The sequence below is a fragment of the Salvelinus fontinalis genome, chromosome 1, assembly GCF_029448725.1.
Source record: "Salvelinus fontinalis isolate EN_2023a chromosome 1, ASM2944872v1, whole genome shotgun sequence".
NCBI classification, from domain to species: Eukaryota; Metazoa; Chordata; class Actinopteri; order Salmoniformes; family Salmonidae; genus Salvelinus; species Salvelinus fontinalis.
In genome coordinates, this window is record NC_074665.1 from 89,362,155 (window position 1) to 89,383,133 (window position 20,979).

Consider the following 20,979-nt stretch of genomic DNA (forward strand, 5'->3'; position numbering starts at 1 on the left):
GCATTGTTTAAAGTGACTATAGAAACATTTATTACATCCAATTTTTTATTATTAAAGTGGCTAGAGTTGAGTCAGTATGTTGGCAGCAGCCACTCAATGTTAGTGATGGCTGTTTAACAGTCTACTGGCCTTGAGATAGAAGCTGTTTTTCAGTCTCTCGGTCCCAGCTTTGATGCACCTGTACTGACCTCACCTTCTGGATGATAGCGGGGTGAACAGGCAGTGGCTTGGGTGGTTGTTGTCCTTGATGATCTACACAGGTAGACTTACTATAGTAATTAATTACAGGTAGAATGTTATAGTAAGTGTTATTACACAGGTAGAATGTGTATAGAAAGTGTTATTACACAGGTAGAATGTTACTATAGGAAGTTATTATACAGGTATTATATTACTATAGTAATTAGTGTTACACAGGTAGACTTACTATAGTTATTACAGTGTTATTACAGGTAGAACAGCAACTTCATTTGTAGTGTTACCAAGTATTCGAAATGGATATTACAGACACACTTAATAAAGTAAGAGGAATCACCTTGTCACAATTTACACCATTTTGTTATACTTTATTTAAAAAAAAAAGAGTAGCTATATTATTGAGAATACATTTTTAAAAGCATGAGTCATAACAATTAGGGAAAACAACTAATAATATCAACACAAAGAACATGACAAACGGGTCAATGAAACGGCAGGCGTGAGACAGTCCTGATTGATAATTCTCACCGTAACATGACAAACAGGTCGATGCAACCAGCAGGCGTGAGACAGTCCTGATTGATAATTCTCACCGTAACATGACAAACAGGTCGATGCAACCAGCAGGCGTGAGACAGTCCTGATTGATAATTCTCACCGTAACATGACAAACAGGTCGATGCAACCAGCAGGTGTGAGACAGTCCTGATTGATAATTCTCACCGTAACATGACAAAGGAAAATGTGATGTCAAAATTGATTGATTATTCTTCAGCAAATAATGAAATACTGTGATATTCAGTCCATAAAACATGCTTTGAGGTACTTAAATTATATATTCTTTATACAGATAGTACTGTACATAATGCAAGATGCTGTGGGTAGGGATAGGGCAGCAGTACAGGGGTGTAAGTAAAATTCCAGGGCCCGTAATCATTTAGCGTCTCTGATTAAGTGTGCTGATCGAGGATCAGGTCCCCTTGTCCATGTTGTCTTATTCATTATGATCTAAGAGGAAAAATAAATAATATCAGCACTCTGACTTAGAGACGCATTATGAATACGGCCTAGATGATTGAAGGGCTTGGTCCACTCTTAGAGGAGATTGGAACAGGGGCATCTCTGCCTGTGTCTGAGGGGTCCAGGAACAAGCTCAGCATTCCAGATTGGGGCCAGAAATCCAGGGCTCTCTATGGATCACTGATGGAACACCCGGAAGTTGGGAAGTTAGAAAAAGGTCAGGGAGGAGTCACTCGGCCACGATGTATCATGTTCCCTACATCTGTCATCTGAGTCTTCACCAACCTGCCTGGAAACAAGGACAGAGAGCTTTGAATCCAATATACACCCAGGCACACAGGTGAGTAGCGATCTTGTAGCCCCTTTATTAGCCCCTTTATTAGCCCCTTTAGCTGAGACATCTGTGTCAATGTGCAAATAACAGAGTCACAACTGCGGGCTGGCAAAATTGGGCAGTTACTCAACTCTACACTCTGTAATTAACAAGCTAATTGATGATTCCTGTCTGCAGACATTGTACCCCTCTATTTATGCCTGGCAATTTTTGTGAAACACTACAACACCCAAATAAGGCACTTCAGAGACCCTTTACCCAACAGGAGTCAGGAGAATCTCGGGTTAAATATATATCTGCCCAGAGGGAACACTGTATCGACCCCAGTTGTGTGGAGCCGCATCCAGACAGCTTAGTAGGGAGGCTCGTCATTCTCATGACCTTTACCCTCCCCTCTACCAAAAGAGGTGGAGTCGGTTTGAGTGGCTATGGTTCTGTATCACCGACATATTAGCCACTTGGGAGCTGGAGGACCGAAATAGATAGATGGCTCCTCCCTCTGTGAGATACCTAAAAACAGCCCCTTGGACTCAATCCAACCCCCCCCCCCCCCCCCCATTACCACAGGGGGGGACACAGTACCATAAAGAGGCTCTAGACTTAGGGAGTTACATTTGGGACACAGACTTACACTTAGCCCTGAAGTAGTTTCAGAGATCACCTTGGAGCAACAGAAAATAAAACATTGCAAACCATTCAGGGAAACCATTTGAGAAGTACATGCATCAGCATTCTGACAATGTTTTATTTTATTTCTGATCCACATTTTAATGTACGGACAGATATAGAGGGGTACATGAAGTAGTTAAGGGCTCGAACCCGTCTCCGAGGTGGCATGTGATGAGCTTAAATTAACAGATGAAACTGACAACAATAATGCCGATCAAACTAGCAGTCTTTCAGCATTTGGTGAATTATGGACAAATCTTTAAAGCTCATGGATTTGCATCTCAAAATGCTTCATGCAATGAAACAGCCTCAACTGTGAAATGGAGAAGACTTTTTAATGGCCTCTTATATAACATGTGAAAAGCAACATCTACGATTACAACTTTATCTGTGCCTGCTATTTTGAGAGGCGGCAGTTTGGATGTCACTAAACTGAGCTATTAATTGAGTTACTTGTGTGATAACGCCAGGGCAAGTCCCAGACCAGAATCTTTTGCAGTAGGCAGCAGTCTCTCACCTTTGATCTGGGCACACTGAGCTTGTTCACTAACAGCCACATTCCTGGGCGCTCTCGGCCTGTCCCCTGCGAGGGGAGCGCAGCTGTCGCAGCGCCGCGTCTCCGTACTGGATCCCTGATCCCATCCGCTCCGGGTCCAACTCTCCTGGAAGAGAAGAGAGAGATTCAAAGAGAGAGAGAGAGAGAGAGAGAGAGAGGAAGGTTGAAATAAATTCCCTGAGCTGAAACAGTTCAGCTGGTAAACTATGCTTTCATTGCTGTTGGTTAAGGTGAGAAGACACTGATAGCCGAGAGATACCCGACTCTATCTTGTTGAGAATTTTCCTAGCACACTGCACAAAGGCCTCCTCCACGTTCTCCCCTGTCAGAGCACTGGTCTCCAGAAACATCAGCTCTGAAACAGACAAGACAGCGGGACACAATATTAACATTGACTATCCTTGATGGATAGGAAACCCAGTGCTCTATTCAATAAGTAAAGCCGAAGTGATACAGAATGCACAATGGAAATTTAAAAGGTAATTTCTGATTCAAATCAAATGTTATTTGTCATGTGCTCCAAATACAACAGGTGTAGACCTTACAGTGAAATGCTTACTTACAAGCCCTTAACCAACAATGCAGTTAAGAAAAATAAGTGTTAAGTAAAAACAAAAAATGTAAGTAACAAATAATTAAAGAGCAGCAGTAAAACAACAATAGCGAGGCTATATACAGGGGATACGGGTATAGAGCCAATGTGCGGGGGCACCGGTTTGTCGAGGTAATATGTACATGCAGGTAGAGTTAAAGTGACTCTACCTGGAGCGGACATAAGCAGTGTTTACCATGAATACAGTCACTGCTAATGCGAAAACATTGCCTTTAAATTTCAATCACGCTGCAACACTGAACTTCTGTGATATGGATTGAATAGAGCCCTAAATCAGCATTTAGCTGTGGAGGACATGAAGCTGCCAAGGTTCTGTGTGCACTAGTTCACACAGTGTTGTCCTACAGTGACCTCTAGTGGTGCATGGAAAACACTCAAATTAGGATCTTATGGTAATTGCTTCACCTTGGCGTCTGTGGAATTCCTAGACGTTCAGGTCTACAGTAGTGTCTAGAGGGTAGGAGCTACCTTTTTGGGTGATATATAACAAGCGTTTTAGAGCAGGAGTGCTGATTTAGGATCAGCTTAGCTTTCTTGAACACAATGACTAAAATGACAGAAGACCTGCTCCTAAATCAGCACTCCCAGTCAGACGCTTGATACATACCGCCGTTGGATTTCAGTGTTAAGCGGGATCATCATTCATTCTAAAACCCACCATTTTCCTGAGCAAAGCGAGACGCCTCCAGGAAGGTGACCTCCCTGTCTGCGTCCAAGTCCTTCTTGTTACCACACAGGATGATGACAATATTTTGGCTGGCCAGCATCCTGGCGTCTGTCAGCCAGTTGGTCAAGGCGTTGTAGGTTTCCCGGCTGAGGACGATGAGGTCAGATAGATAAAATAGATTGAGAGGACGAGAGCAGTGAAGACACAGATGAGATGGTTGTTTCCATGAATCAAATTTGACTTTAGAAAGGTTAGAGCAGTGTTTCCAAAAAAAGATGACAGGAGCCAATGTGCTACCAATGAGTCATATATCTAAACTCAGCAAAAAAATAAACGTCCCTTTTTAAAGGACCCTGTCTTTTAAAGATAATTCGTAAAAATCCAAATAACTTCGCAGATCTTCATTGTAAAGGGTTTAAACACTGTTTCCCATGCTTGTTCAATGAACCATGAACAATTAATGAACATGCACCTGTGAAACGGTGGTTAAGACACTAACAGCTTACAGACGGTAGGCAATTAAGGTCACAGTTATGAAAACTTAGGACACTAAAGAGGCCTTTCTACTGACTCTGAAAAACACCAAAAGAAAGATGCCCATGGTCCCTGCTCATCTGCATGAACGTGCTTTAGGCATGCTGCAAGGAGGCATGAGGACTGCATATGTGGCCAGGGCAATAAATTGCAATGTCCGTACTGTGAGATGCCTAAGACACCGCTACAGGGAGACAGGACGGACAGCTGATCATCCTCGCAGTGGCAGACCACGTGTAACAACACCTGCACAGGATCGGTACATCCGAAACATCACACCTGCAGGACAGGTACAGGATGGCAACACCAGGAACGCACAATCCCTCCATCAGTGCTCAGACTGTCCTCAAAAAGCTGAGCGATGCTGGATTGAGGGTTTATAGGCCTGTTGTAAGGCAGGTCCTCACCAGACATCACCAGCAACAACGTCACCTATGGGCACAAACCCACCGTCGCTGGACCAGACAGGACTGGCAAAAAGTGCTCTTCACTGACGAGTCGTGGTTGTCTCACCTGGGGTGTTGGTGGAATTCGTATTTATTGTTGAAGGAATGAGCGTTACACCGAGGCCTGTACTCTGGAGCGGGATTGAGTTGGAAGTGGAGGGTTCGTCATGGTCTGGGGTGGTGTGTCACAGCATCATCAGACTGAGCTTGTTGTCATTGCAGGCAATGACAACGCTGTGCGTTACAGGGAAGACATCCTCCTCCCTCATGTGGTACCCTTCCTGCAGGCTCATCCTGACATGACCCTCAGCATGACAATGCCACCAGCCATACTGCTCGTTCTGTGCGTGATTTCCTGCAAGACAGGAATGTCAGTGTTCTGCCATGGCCAGCGAAGAGCCCGGATCTCAATCCCATTGAGCACGTCTGGGACCTGTTGGATCGGAGGGTGAGGACTAGGGCCATTACCCCCTAGAAAAGTCTGGGAACTTGTAGGTGCCTTGGTGGAAGAGTGGGGTAACATCTCACAGCAAGAACTGACAAATCGGGTGCAGTCCACGAGGAGGAGATGCACTGCAGTACTTAATGCAGCTGGTGGCACACCAGAAACTGACTGTTACTTTTGATTTTGACCCCCACCTTTGTTCAGGGACACATTATTCCATTTATTTTAGTCACATGTCTGTGGAACTTGTTCAGCTTGTCTCAGTTGTTGAATCTTGTTATGTTCATACAAATATTTACACATTAAGTTTGCTGAAAATATACGCAGTTGACAGTGAGAGGATGTTTCTTTTTTTCCTGAGTTTAGGTCCCCTAGAGTCGTGCTCATGTACTAAATTCAATATGTCTTTTTAGAAACATTTGTTGTTTATTCACAAAGATGGATGACAGTGTAACGGATGTAAAATGGCTAGCTAGTTAGCGGTGTTGCGCGCTAATAGCATTTCAATCGGTTACGTCACTCGCTTTGAGACCTTGAAGTAGTGGTTCCCCTTGCTCTGTGGAGCGATGGGTAACGATGCTTCGTGGATGACAATGTGTGCAGACGGTCCCTGATTCGCGCGAGGGGACGGACATAAAGTTAAACTGTTACAACAGCTCCAAAACAGCATACTCCTTGAAGGTAACCCATAATAAAGCATGTATTATTTCTCCTGACTTACCTGGTGATGTCATACACAAGCAGCGCTCCTGCAGCGCCTCTGTAGTAACTCCGCGTCACAGATCTGGGAGAGAATAACAATTGTAACATCACTTTGAAATACATCATTGAACCACCTGGGACATTTTACACATCAGAACTGCATTTATTAAATTGACATTATCCATCTCCTACTCCAAATATAGCTAGCTATACATAACAGCATTTAGTGCTGTCCTCCAAAGATGATCAGGTGCCATCCAAGTCGCAAAACAAAATCCTACATGGTGCTCAGTAGTAGTGCTTCAGAATTTTAGCTGCACTCCACATTAGTAACTACCCAACATCAGCATTTTAGCAGCGCTAAAATAAATTATGGCCATATTGGCCATTATTTATTTCCTTACTGTTCTAAGGATCTGGCACCAGTTCTCTAATGGTCGCCTGGAGATTAAATGGTCCAAGTGTAACGGATGTGAAATGGCTAGCTAGTTAGCGGGTACGCGGTAATAGCGTTTCAATCAGTTACGTCACTTGCTCTGAAACCTAGAAGTAGTGGTTCCCCTTGCTCTGCAAGGGCCGCGGCTTTTGTGGAGCGATGGGTAACGACGCTTCGTGGGTGACTGTTGTTGATGTGTGCAGAGGGTCCCTGGTTCGCGTCGGGGTGAGGGGACGTACTAAAGTTATACTGTTACATTGATGCTGTTGACCCGGATCACTGGTTGCTGCGGAAAAGGAGGAGGTTGAAAGGGGGGTGAGTGTAACGGATGTGAAATGGCTAGCTAGTTAGCGGGTACGTGCTAATAGCGTTTCAATCAGTTACGTCACTTGCTCTGAAACCTAGAAGAAGTGGTTCCCCTTGCTCTGCAAGGGCCACGGCTTTTGTGGAGCGATGGGTAACGACGCTTCGTGGGTGTCAGTTGTTGATGTGTGCAGAGGGTCCCTGGTTCGCGCCCGGGTCGGGGCGAGGGGACGGACGTAAAGTTATACTGTTACACAAGCTGGTTTGAATAAAATGTCTGATGCCCTGCCACAGTATGAGTAGGTATGTGAAATGCTGTCTTGTATCATACCTGAATCTCTCTTGTCCTGCAGTGTCCCAGATTTGGAGTTTGACATATTTGTTCCCCACGTTGATTATCTTTGAGCCAAACTCCACTCCGATGGTGTGATTCGAATCGTCTTTGACTGCGATTTAAATTAAATCGTTTCATGTTAATAGCACAACACATCAGTTGATCACAACATATTTATTGATTCAAAGCTCTTTTAACCTTAAAGTGTAGCTTGTACCTAAAATACATGTTATAGCTAGCTAGATAGGAAGTACATGTCAGTACAATCCAGGCATTGGACAGGACTTACATCTCTTCTCAATAAACTGGTGAAGAAGACATGATTTTCCAGTTCCGGCATTCCCAATCACTAGGAATTTGAACAGGAAGTCTAGAAGAGGGAAAACAAACTTCATTTTTATTCATATTTCATATTCATTGTAATCATTAGATCATGCATATTCATTAGGCTAGTTGGATAGCTAGCTAGTTAACATGTGTACACGAACAACGCATTTGCAATGCCAATCATCCAGCAGCACAGCACCCGACTTAATCAGCTTGCTATAACTAACGTTAGCTGAACTAACGCATTTGTTTTGCTTCATGTATAACTAGCTATTTTTTCGCCGACATTTAACGTTAGCTACTGTCGCTCTCTGAAATGTAGAGGATTGTCTAGATAAGAAACCAATTAGCTAATGATGACATTTGACAGAGATGCAAGCTATCTAGCTAAAGCTATACCCCCATCAACGAGTAAACAGGAAACGCTAACGTTAGCTAGCTAGCATAGGCTATTTGTTTTGATAGAGACAGCAATGACGTTACACCTGCTCCATCGTCGCCTCTGGATATCTATTGTAATGCGACCTTACTGTACTAGTGAAGATTTCCTACCGTATGTCTCAGACATGGCCAGGGTTGTGTTTTGTTAGCTAGTTAAAATAGTTATGTCCACTTGTTTTTCTTGAGGCAAAGCAGCTTCGAAATAAAAATAAGAATTGAAGGAAAATCCCTAATGATATCCGTGAATCCTACAGGATTTTCACTCTCACTTCCCGTAGAACGCTTTTTCAAAATAAAAGTTGCATCAATCAACATAAAAATATCTATATATTATAGCAACTACAGTTATGTTGAAAGACATTTAACTTAATGTATTACTATTTTAGAGGAATCGGATTAGGCTACTTTTGTATTACTTCTATTTCTAACACCCAGATCTATATTTTAACCTGGAATAGGTACATTTTATTCAGAAAATGTGTGCTTTTTTCAACTATTACTATTGGTTTTAGATCTATTGTCTAGCTAGACATGTTGTTAGCATTTTGTCTTGATTAGACTATGCCTGGTCTCAGATCTGCTATCATTGTCAAGCCACACATGTTTGAATGACAATGAGTGACAAAGCATCGTTATGATGGCACAAACAGACTGGCTTTCAACAATATTTGGTCTCATAGTTGGCCACGATCTTAAAAGTCTAGTTGGTCTGGATCTAGGAGTAGAGGCCAAGTATGTTGGTCTATATACTGATATACTAAAGACTAGTTAGATGTCTAGTTGGTATGACTGGTTTGATTTAGTTGGCCTAGACCTAAATCTATAATGAACTTAGATATTTAGCTTGTCTAGTCTCGGTCTATGTTATAGTTAGATGTGTAGTTGTGCCTATCTATAATAAAGGATAGCTATTTATTAAGATTGATCAGTACACAAAGAACCTGCTGCTTGCAGCTTCTCATAAGAAGAGAAGCTTGGTGGTAAACATGGTATACTGTAGAACAGGTTGTTTGTGGTCTAATATACCGCGGCTGTTAGCCAATCAGCATTCAGGGCTCGGTGTCACACAGTTTATACTGTAGAACAGGTTGTGTGTTTATAGGTCATTTTCTTGTATGGTTTGCCCGATTCCTACAGAGCAAAGTACATGTACATTGAAGGTGAAATGCAAAGGCAATTACATAAATATTACTTCACAAGTTATACCTGTCTAATGGTTCATGTATGATTGAATCAGATTGTACATGAGCTTCTGTATAGACCTAGGCATATTGTTTGTCTCTGAATAAAATTGATATTGTCTACAAAATAAAAACAAGTAGCCTACCAATACGATGCAGAAAACTATAGTAAACCATTTACAGATAATATATGCAAAGAATACATATAAGTAGGAGAAGCTCAGTCTTCAGTGGTATATATAGCCTATAGTGGTACAGTTGAAGTCGGAAGATTCCATACACTAAGTTGACTGTGCCTTTAAACAGCTTGGAAAATTCCAGAAAATGATGTCATGGCTTTAGAAGCTTCTGATAGGCTAATTGACATCATTTGAGTCAATTAGAGGTGTACCTGTGGATGTATTTCAAGGCCTACCTTCAAACTCAGTGCCTCTTTGCTTGACATCATGGGAAAATCAAAAGAAATCAGCCAAGACCTCAGATAAAAAAAATTGTAGACCTCCATAAGTCTGGTTCATCCTTGGGAGCAATTTCCAAACGCCTGAAGGTACCACGTTCATCTGTACAAACAATAGTTTGCACGTATAAACACCATGGGACCAAGCAGCCATCATACCGCTCAGGAACGAGACGCGTTCAGCACCTTGTGAAGATGCTGGAGGAAACGGGTACAAAATTATCTGTATCCATAGTAAAACGAGTGCTATATAGACATAACCTGAAAGGCCGCTCAGCAAGGAAGAAGCCACTGCTCCAAAACCGCCATAAAAAAAGCCAGACTACGGTTTGCAACTGCACATGGGGACAAAGAGCGTACTTTTTTGAGAAATGTCCTCTGGTCTGATGAAACAAAAATAGAACTGTTTGGCCATAATGACCATTGTTATGTTTGGAGGAAAAAGGGGGATGCTTGCAAGCCGAAGAACACCAGCCCAACCGTGAAGCATGGGATGGCAGCATCATGTGTGCTTTGCTGCAGGAGGGACTGGTGCACTTCATAAAATAGATGGCATCATGAGGTGGGAAATTATGTGGATATATTAAAGCAACATCTCAAGACATCAGTTAGGAAGTTAAAGCTGGGTCGCAAATGGGTCTTCCAAATGGACAATGACCCCAAGCATACTTCCAAAGTAGTGGCAAAATGGCTTAAGGACATCAAAATCAAGGTATTGGAGTGGCCATCACAAAGCCCTGACCTCAATCCTATAGGCAGAACTGAAAAAGTGTGTGCGAGTAAGCAGGCCTGTAAACCTGACTCAGTTACACCAGCTCTGTCAGGAGGAATGGGCCAAAATTCACCCAACTTATTGTGGGAAGCTTGTGGAAGGCTACCCAAAACGTTTGACCCAAGTTAAACAATTTAAAGGCAATGCTACCAAATACAAATTGAGTGTATGTAAACTTCTGACCCACTGGGAATGTGATGAAAGAAATAAAAGCTGAAATAAATCACTCTACTATTATTCTGACATTTCACATTCTTAAAATGAAGTGGTGATCCTAACTGACCTAAGACAGGGAATTTTTACAAGGAATTGTGAAAAACTGAGTTTAAATATATTTGGCTAAGGTGTATGTAAACCTTTGCAATCATCTGTATTACCTCACAGTGGAGTGCAGAGGGTATGAATGGGTGTGTGGGTGTTCATAGACAAAACAAAGGCCTTAAAATGTCCAAAATCTTCTCGGCTACATGTCAATAGTACCACCCCACATCAATACAGTTCAAATAACAATACACAATAAACTTGCAAGCAACCTCCCTTTACCTAAAATGTCCACCCAAATACTTCTGGCAGGGCAATAATAGTCCAGCGACACTGAACATCAAAGGGAAGCGCATTGAAAAATAAATAAAGTCTGCTGTAGTGATGGGTAGTTCGTGAACGAGTCGGCTCTAAGAGCCGGCTCTTGTCGGTGAACGTTGGGAGCCGGCTCGCATATCAGAAGAGCCGAATCTATTTATAAGAATATTTTAAAATTAAGATATGAATAATCAAAAGATTAAAATTAATAGAATTAACTAATTCAATGAACGAAAAAATATGTTTAATAATATAGGCCTAAATGCTCAAGCGCACACATTCGTTCTGACTGTCTGCTCAGACTAACACCTGTTGTTCCTGTCAATCAGACACGCAGTGTCAACCAATGAACCAAAGATACGTGAGGTGAGGGAGGGCCAAGCTTTCTCACTCACAGTCACATTTAGCAGCCGAGGAGAGAAAGGTGATAGTGATAGTGGTGGAGCCACACGTGGAGATGTATCCACTCAGTCAAGTAGGCCTACTCCGCGACCCACAGCAACGCAGTCTTCTATGGACCAGTTTATGCTAAAGTCTATGTCTGTAGCAAAACAAGGCCAAATTGATATTGCATTGGCTAAAATGATTGCCACCGATTTCCAGACATTTTCTGTCATGGAGGACAGAGGTTTTAGAAATTATAGCAATAGTCTAAATCCAATGTACACAATTCCAAGCAGGAAAACCCTTTCAAAATCACTTATTCCACAACTGTACGAGAGCACACAATGCTCACAGTGCGGGAAATAGTTCAAAAAGCTACTGCAGTTTGCCTTACCACTGACTGTTGGACATCAAGGGTAACCACTTCTTACATGTCGGTTACATGTCACTTCATTGAAGATTTTTCGATGTCTAGCGGTCGTCTGGACTTCCTTCAGTTCAGCGACAGACACACCTCAGAGAACTTGGCAGAGGAACTGTTGAGAGTGGCCAGAGAATGGCAAATAGATGGAAAAGTGGTCTGTTGTGTTAGCTACAAAGCAGCTAACATAACCAAAGCCATGACCACATGTCTTGCCCACACAATCAACCTGATTGTAAGAAATGCTCTGAAGGTGATGAAGCCCACTGTGGACAAAGTGAAAGCAGCTGTGGAATACTTCCACAGGATCACAGTAGGTGCTGAAAAACTAAAGTCTTCGCAACAACAGATGGGGGTGCCTGAGCTGAGGCCTAAACAAGACTGCACTACAAGGTGGAATTCAACATTTTATATGTTGAAGTAGTTTCTTGAGTCAAAGGATACCATCATCTCTACCCTGACAATTGTCAATGCAGCTGTTGATGCTCTAACCCAAGAGGTATGGGAGGTGGTGGAGGAGGTGTGCAGAGTCCTGGAACCCTTTGAGCAGGTCACTGTGGAGATCAGTGGAGAGAAGTGGAGGAAGCAGTTATTACTACATCATTATTTAACCCAGTATTATATATTGTTACGTTCCCCAGTTTCTGTGCTGTTTTGGGTTTGTACGTGTTTGTGTGTGTGTGTTTCAGGATTGCTTCCTGGATTCCAAGCAGCTGATTGGTCGGCCCCATTGCAGATTGGTGCTCTGACCCCGCCCTCTCGTCAGGGGATACAGCTGTCTGCAATTACCAACTCCTTCTGCAGCTTGAAAAGCCAGTGTTCCTTTGTTAGGAGAGCTTCTTTGTATGTGCTGTGCTGGTTGTTGGTCTGGTAAATTTGTTGAAAAGTATTTTGTAGCCAGTCCTGCAGAGGTATGTGTTTGCTATAGTACCTAGTGTTTTTGGTTGATTCAAATTGTTCACTGAGTTTGGTGACTTATTCTGTTTAATTTGTTCCTAGGGGTAAAGGGGAAGGCACCTTGGGAGTGTTTAGGCAAGAGGCCTAAATATACTCTGTCTATGCACACTAGGTAAGACTTGGGTGGACCACCCCTATATTTTGGTTAGCGCGCCAGGTGGCGTTAAGAATAGGTAAGTAGTGGGTAGGCAGGTAAAGTAGGAGAGAGGACTTAAATTATTTTTAAATTAAATTACTTTTACTTTCTTTGCTTTGGTTCCATCCAGCCCCTTTCCCCCACATTTACCGTGTTATGGAAATAAATCCCCTTTTAACGGTAATATTCTCTGCCTCTGTCATCCTTACCCACACCTACAATCACATACCTCTTTCACTCTATGGGGAGTTGAGTTGTAGCAGGGTGTTGCGTTCCCTCTTCCAAGAGGCATACGTAACACAATGGGGGCTCATCTGGGATCTTTAAACCCACCGGATCCCGCTGCTCTTAGCTCTCTGTGATTGGTGATTGAGGTGTGATGGTAGGTTGTGAGTTTGGGTGACTTGTTTTGTTTGCGTTCAATAGGCTGCTGTGTACCATGGCTGCCTCAGCCGTCTCCCAGTTTATTGAAGCGCCCTCTGTTGGTGGGATTGCGTAAAGTAGACCTTTGCGCTATAGCTAACCATGAGAAAGCCCTAAAGTCTGAGCTTTTGGTGCTAATCGGGGAGGGTTTAGTGAGAAAATGAATTCTCATTGAAAGATGAGGAGAGGGAGGCTTCAGGAGAGGAGACGGATAGACCTTTCGATGCCAAGTCAGCGGAGGAAGGGGTTGCTCGTACCCCTTTTACATTGCCTCGATTCTACCCTTTATCTTCTGCTTTGGGTTGTTCAGACGGAACCGCCAGGTTAAAGGTGAGGCTGGCCCGTTTGGAAATGGAGCAAAAGGATAAAGAGCGCGTTAGACAGATGGAGTTTGATTTAGAAATTAGGGAAATGGAAGCCGACAAGGAGGTTAGGATCCGACAACTGGAGCTAGACACTGGCTCAAGTGCGACTCCACAACCTGCCCATCATCAAGCCTGCTTCGATGTAAGTAAAAAAATATTGCTTTAGTCCCTCCATTCCGGGAGTCGGAAGTTGATTCCTATTTCTCTGTGTTTGAAAGTGTGGCCGCTGCGCTGCATTGGCCACTCGAGGTTTGTCCCCTCCTGTTGCAATGTAAATTGTCTGGGAAAGCCCAGGAAGTAGTAGCCGCTCTCTGCCTGGAAGACAGTTTACAGTATGATATAGTAAAAACAACCGTCTTGCGGGCTTATGAGTTGGTGCCTGAAGCTTATAGGCAGCGCTTCAGTAACCACAAAAAACCCTCTTGTTGTACTTTTGAGTTTCCAAGGGACAAAGAGTCTCTGTTTAATCGCTGGTGTTCAGCCAGCAAAGCTAACACATTTGCTGATATTCAGGAGTTGATGCTGTTGGAGGATTTTAAAAGCAACCTGCCTGATAGGATTGTAGTTAATTTAAATGAACAGAAAGTGGCAACATTGGCCCAGGCAGCAGTGTTGGCAGATGAGTATGCTTTGACACACAAGACTGTCTTTGGTGCGCCTCGTTTTGAAGGCCAAACGATTACGTCATCAGTGCCTTGTTCGGGTTGCTTTTACTCCGAAAGACCCTTCGCACAAAATCCGTGATTGTTTTTACTGTCACCAAAAGGGTCACGCGATTGCGGACTGCCTGGTTTTGAAAAATAAACCGAAACAGTCCCTATCACCATCCCCTAAATTAAAAAGCGTGGGTTTAGTCCAGTCTTTGGCTCATCTGTTGGACCGAATTATTGATTCAGCATTTGGGAAACTGGATCCTATCTATGCTCCGTTTATCTCTGCCGGTTGTGTTTCCTTAACTGGAGAACAAGCTGATCAAAAGCCCATACAAATCTTACGAGACACCAGGGCGGCACTGTCAGTAATCGTTACTGATGCTTTACCCTGGTCTTCTGAAACGTATTGTGGCTTGCATGTCATATTACAGGGTATAGAGACAAAAACTGTACCTGTACCATTACACTGGGTCCACTTAGTCAGACTTGGTATCAGGACGTTTCCGTGTTGGTGAGTGTCTACACTACCAGTAAGAGGAGTCACATTGCTAGTAGGGAACAATATCGCTGGTGGTAACGTCACTCCTGTGTTAGAAGTAGTAGACAACCCAGAAATCAAAACTGCAGATAAATTGGTTCAAGCATTTCCCAATGTTTTTTCTGCCGAGGGCACAATCTCGCAAGCTGGAAGATGTGGTGGATTTGTCTAGTTCCATTTTTGAGAATGGTGAGGTAGAAGACAAGGTACCGAGTATTCCTTCTGCAAGGCCTATGGTATTTACCCCCTTAAACTAAGGCAGGGGAAAGCGAAATCGCGCCCCAACTACATGACATTCTTTTGTCTGTCACCCCCGAGAAGGTGATTTGAATGTCAAAAGGGAGACACCGGTCTTCGCAAGTGTATTGCTTTGGTAATTTCCATTGAGGAAGCTAAAACTAGGGAGACCGCCTACTTTACGGAAGCAGGAGTTTTGATACGTAAATGGGTAGCTCATGACACTGTTATTGACTGGAGTCAAGTGGTTGTTCCTACAGCTAGTGCTGTCACTCGCCCATGACCAGGTGTGGTTCGGACATTTGGGGATCATGAAGACCTATAACCGAGTCCTTCGACATTTTTTTCTGGCCAGGTTGAAGTCTGACGTGGTCCAATTTTGTAGAACATGTCATGTATGTCAATTCACTGGGAAAGCGAATCAAACAGTTCCTCATGCGCCCCTCTGCCTGATTCCTGTGGTGGGGGAACCGTTTGAACGAATTATAATTGATTGTGTAGGTCCGTTGCCGAAAACCAGGTCAGGTAACCAGTTCTTACTAACAATAATGTGCAGTGCTACTCGATACCCAGAGGCTATCCCTCTCTGTACTATAACGGCTACGACTGTGGTGAAGGCACAAGTGAAGTTCTTCTCTACGTTTGGACTCCCTATAGTTATCCAAACTGATCAGGGAACCAACTTTATGTCAACTGTTCTCAAATGTGTTAAAGACGCTGTGTATTTCCCATCAGGTCTCCAGTCCATATCATCTGGAGAGTCAAGGGGCCCTCGAACGCTGGCATCAGACGCTAAAGGCGATGCTACGCAAGTATTGCATGGATACCAGTACCGATTGGGATGAGGAGGTGCCCTTTGTCCTATTTGCTATTAGGGAAACAATACAAGAGTCCGTAGGGTTCAGCCCTGCTGACCTTGTGTTTGGACACACCCCACGGGGTCCGCTAAAAGTTTTGAAGGAGAATATCCTATCTCCTACACCCAGTAGCGCCCCTAAAAATGTGTTGGATTATGTCAGTAAGATACAGGAGAGACTGCACGCCGCATGTGCGTTAGCCCAAAAGTCTCTTCTCGTCTCAAAAACTCATGAAATTACATCATGACAAAGAGGTTGGTCTTTCTTTTTGCACCAGGGGATCAAGTTTTAGTTTTGTTGCCAATCCCTGGCTCATCTGTCGGCACGTTTTTCTGGGCCATATCTTGTGGAAAAGAAACTCAGTGACACCAATTATGTGATAAAGACCCCAGATCGTAGGTGTACTTCCCATGTGTGTCATGTTAACATGCTGATAGCATATTATATGCGTGACTCTCCAGACAGCTCCTCAGGTAAACCGGTCCAGCCCGCCATCTCCTGTGTGTATGCAGGGGTGCTGAAGCCTGGCTGGGACCTAGAGGAGGATAAGGAGGACGGGTTGGAGTTACGCCATACGTTACAGCAATGTGAACGCTTATGTAATTCGGAGATGCTGAAAAAGTTACCCTCTCAAATGGGACATTTGGATAACGATCAAACTAATGACCTTATCCTATTGATACTTCCTGCGCCGACAGAGATGGCCGCCTTGCTTCGCGTTCCTATGAAACTATGCAGTATTTTGTTTTTTTGTGTTATTCCGCTACGCATATAAGGCCCTCCCCTGCCCTCCTTTCGGAAAAGCTGACCACGAATCCATTTAGTTGCTTCCAGCATATAGACAGAAACTAAAACGGGACGCTCCCGTGCTCAGGTCTGTTCAACGCTGGTCTGACCAATCGAATTCCACGCTTCAAGATTGCTTCGATCACGTGGACTGGGATATGTTCCGCATTGCGGCGAACAACAACATTGACGAATACGCTGAGTCGGTGAGCGGGTTTATTAGCAAGTGCATCGGCGATGTCTTACCCACAGCATCTATTAAAACATTCCCAAACCAGAAACCGTGGATTGATGGCAGCATTCGTGTGAAACTGAAAGTGCCAACCACTGCTTTTAACCAGGGCAAGGTGACCGGAAACATGACCAAATACAAATAGTGTAGCTATTCCCTCCGCAAGGCAATCAAACAAGCTAAGCGTCAGTATAGAGACGAAATAGTGGCAATTCAACAGCTCAGACACGAGAGGTATGTGGCAGGGTCTACAGTCAATCACGGACTATAAAAGGAAAACCAGCCCCGTCGCAGACCAGGATGTCTTGCTCCCAGACAGACTAAACAACAAGATTCAGTAGATGTTATAGAGTACAGTATATACATATGAGATGAGTAATGTAGGGTTTGTAAACATATGAAGTGGCATTGTTTAAAGTGGCTAGTGATACATTTATTACATCAATTTTTCCATTATTAAAGTGGCTAGAGTTGAGTCAGTATGTTGGCAGCAGCTACTCAATGTTAGGGGTGGCTGTTTTAACAGTCTAATGGCCTTGAGATAGAAGCTGTTTTTCAGTCTCTCGTTCCCTACTTTGATGCACTTGTACTGACCTCGCCTTCTGGGTGATAGCGGGGTGAACAGGCAGTGGCTCGGGTGGTTGTTGTCCTTGATGATCTTTATGGCCTTCCTGTGACATCGGGTGGTGTAGGTGTCTTGGAGGGCAGGTAGTTTGCCCCCGGTGATGCGTTGTGCAGACCTCACTACCCTCTGGAGAGCCTTACGGTTATGGGCGGAGCAGTTGCCATACCAGGCGGTGATACAACCCGACAGGATGCTCTCGATTGTGCAGCTTTTCCAAAAGGAGGGCGGGGGAGGGCCTTATATGCGTCGCGGAAGTTAGAATAACAATGATCTAGGGTTTTACCAGCCCTGGTAGCACAATCGATATGCTGATGGAATTTAGGGAGTCTTATTTTCAGATTAGCCTTGTTAAAATCCCCAGCTACAATGAATGCAGTTTCAGGATATGTGGTTTCCAGTTTACATAGTCAAATAAAGTTTGTTCAGGTCGATGTGTCTGCTTGGGGGGGAATATATGCGGCTGTGATTATAATCGAAGAGAATTCTCTTGGTAGATAATGCGATCGACATTTGATTGTGAGGAATTCAAATTCAGGTGATCAGAAGGACTTGAGTTCCTGTATGTTATGTTCACACCACGTCTCGTTAATCATAAGGCATACCGCCCCACCCCTCTACTTACCAGAAAGATGCTTGTTTCTGTCGGCGCGAAGCGTGAAGAAAACAGCTGGCTGTACCGACTCCGATAGCGTGTCTCGAGTGAGCCATGTTACCGTGAAGCAAAGAACGTTAGTCTCTTATGTCTCTCTGGAATGCCACCCTTGCACGGATTTCGTCTACCTTGTTGTCAAGAGACTGGACATTGGCGAGTAGTATGCTCAGGAGCGGTGCGCGATGTACCCGTCTCCGGAGCCTGACCAGAAGACTGCTTTGTCTGCCCCTTCTACGGCGTCTTTGTTTTGGATCGCTGGCTGGGATCCGATCCATTGTCCTGGGTGGTGGGCAAAACAGAGGATCTGCTTAGGGAAAGTTGGATTCCTGGTCGTAATGTTGGTGAGTTGACGTTGCGCTTATATCCAATAGTTCCTCCCGACTGTATGTAATAAAACCTAAGATTACCTGGGGTAACAATGTAAGAAATAACACATAAAAAACTAAATACTGCATAGTTTCCTAGGAACGCGAAGCGAGGTGGCCATCTGTCGGCGCTGGAAGGTTTGTGTTGGGTTTTGTTATTGCGTGTTGGGTTTTGTTATTGCAAACTGGAAGTTTGCCGGTTTTGGGGTGGGCATGTTACGTTCCCCAGTTTCAGTGCTGTTTTGGGTTTGTGTGCGTGTGTTTCAGGATGGCTTCCTGGATTCCAAGCAGCTGATTGGTCAGCCCCATTGCAGATTGGCACTCTGACACCGCCCTCTCGTCAAGGGATACAGCTGTCGGAAATTACAGACTCCTTCTGCAGCTTGGAAATACAGGAAGCCATCCTGAAACACACACACACAAACCCAAAACAGCACAGAAACTGGGGAACGTAACATATATGTATATGCACAGTAGATGAGAATGTAGTGTCAGTAGACAAAACATGAACCTGAAATGCTAAGTTTCTGTTCTCTCTTTTCAGCTATGTGACAGCCTCAAAAATTATACTCCTGTGTAAGGGTCTGCAGCGAATCACAGCCAGCTGCCAGAGAAGCAAATGTAACCACAGGACATGTGACAGAGTTGGACACCCTATGTTAATCAATGGACAGAAAGTTCCACAGAATGGAATATAATGACGTGCTATCAGAAACCGCTACACTTGACCCCAGGTTTAAGAAGTTAGCCTTCAGTGATGCCAGAGCGATTGATGAGGCTCTTCAAAGAGGGACAGCCCCAGCAGTCAGCTGGCTCAGGCACCAGGACAACAAGAGGGATCAGATGGAGCAGAAGCACCAGTAGTGCCACAAACGTCTTCTGTTTGGATGCTGTTTGACGAGAGAGCAACTGGGAATGCAGCACGAAGGAATCCCTCAACTATCGCCGACTGTTTGACTTCTGTTTGATATTTTTTTTAAAGAGCCAGTTGGGAGCCAAAAGAGGTGGCTCTTTTTGGTGAGTTGAGCCGAACGAGCCAGCTCACTGAGAAGAGCTTGAATGCCCATCACTAGTCTGCTGCAGTGTAAAGCACTGGAATGATAGAGGGAAGAGAGGGGTCTTAGCTGTTGACTTCAGGCTTGCAGTTGCACTGTCTGTCCTTCTGATGGTTTGTTGGTTTTTGTCAAAGCTTCGCATCAATGTTGCTACTAATCAATACGATCCATAACCGGTGCGGTCTTAAAAAACAACCACGACCTAGAGCGGTAAAACAGATGATCGAGTTAAAAACTTCACAACCTAAGCATGCTGAAAATAAACTTCAGACTTTTGACAGCATTGCACACTATCAAACTGCCGCGCCAACAAAGACCTTTTCAACGAAAGCCGGAAGTGATATTTTTGTTTCCTCCTTTCTGACTGCTGATGCACTCTTAGTGGCAGCGCACGGTGAAGGCTCCGTGTTGGATTTCGCCACAGTATATATAGTCAATAGGGGTATATATAGACTATAGTGGTAAACTCAGCAAAACGTCCTGTCAACTGCGTTTATTTTAAGAACTTAACATGAGTAAATATTTGTATGAACATAAGATTCAACAACTGAGATATAAACTCAACAAGTTCCACAGACAAGGGACTAACAGAAATGGAATAATTGTCCCTGAACAAAGGGGGGGTCAAAATCAAAAGTAACAGTCAGTATCTGGTGTGCCACCAGCTGCATTAAGTACTGCAGTGCTTCTCCTCATGGACTGCACCATATTTGCCAGTTCTTACTGTGAGATGTTACCTCACTCTTCCACCAAGGCACCTGTAAGTTCCCGGACATTTCTGGGGGGAATGGCCCTAGTCCTCACCATCCGATCCAACAGGTCCCAGACGTGCTCAATGGAATTGAGATCCGGGCTCTTCGCTGGCCATGGCAGAACGAGCAGTATGGCTGGTGGCATTGTCATGCTGAAGGGTCATGTCAGGATGAGCCTGCAGGAAGGGTACCACATGAGGGAGGAGGATGTCTTCCCTGTAACGCACAGCGTTGAGATTGAGCTGTTGTCATTGCAGGCAGTCTGATGCTGTGACACACCGCCCAAGACCATGACGGACCCTCCACCTCCAAATCGAGAATCCAGAGTACAGGTCTTGGTGCAATGCTCATTCCTTCGATGATAAACACGAATTCGACCATCACCCCTGGTGAGACAAAACTGCGACTCGTCAGTGAAGAGCACTTTTTTGCCAGTCCTGTCTGATCCAGCGACGGTGGGTTTGTGCCCATAGGTGACGTTGTTGCCGGTGATGTCTGGTGAGGACCTGCCTTACAACAGGCCTACA

The 20,979-nt window shown here is 44.1% G+C and overlaps 1 protein-coding gene across 2 annotated transcripts; it reads right to left on the bottom strand.

The window, feature by feature from the left end:
* Window positions 1-536: 536 nt before the first annotated feature.
* Window positions 537-8,325, bottom strand: LOC129863469 (ras-related protein Rab-4A-like). Of its 2 annotated transcripts, none has more exons than XM_055935502.1 (8): window positions 8,137-8,325; window positions 7,547-7,627; window positions 7,255-7,369; window positions 6,204-6,266; window positions 4,049-4,203; window positions 3,037-3,132; window positions 2,739-2,880; window positions 537-1,507 (listed from the first exon to the last, which is right to left on the bottom strand). In XM_055935502.1, the coding sequence occupies exons 1-7, from the start codon at window positions 8,150-8,152 to the stop codon at window positions 2,768-2,770; spliced, it is 639 nt and encodes a 212-aa protein (XP_055791477.1). In that variant the 5' UTR covers window positions 8,153-8,325; the 3' UTR covers window positions 537-1,507; window positions 2,739-2,767. The 2 variants fall into 2 exon arrangements, with proteins under 2 accessions (XP_055791477.1, XP_055791471.1); XM_055935496.1 differs by having other exon boundaries at window positions 2,739-2,883; window positions 8,137-8,324.
* Between the last annotated feature and the right edge of the window lie 12,654 nt (window positions 8,326-20,979).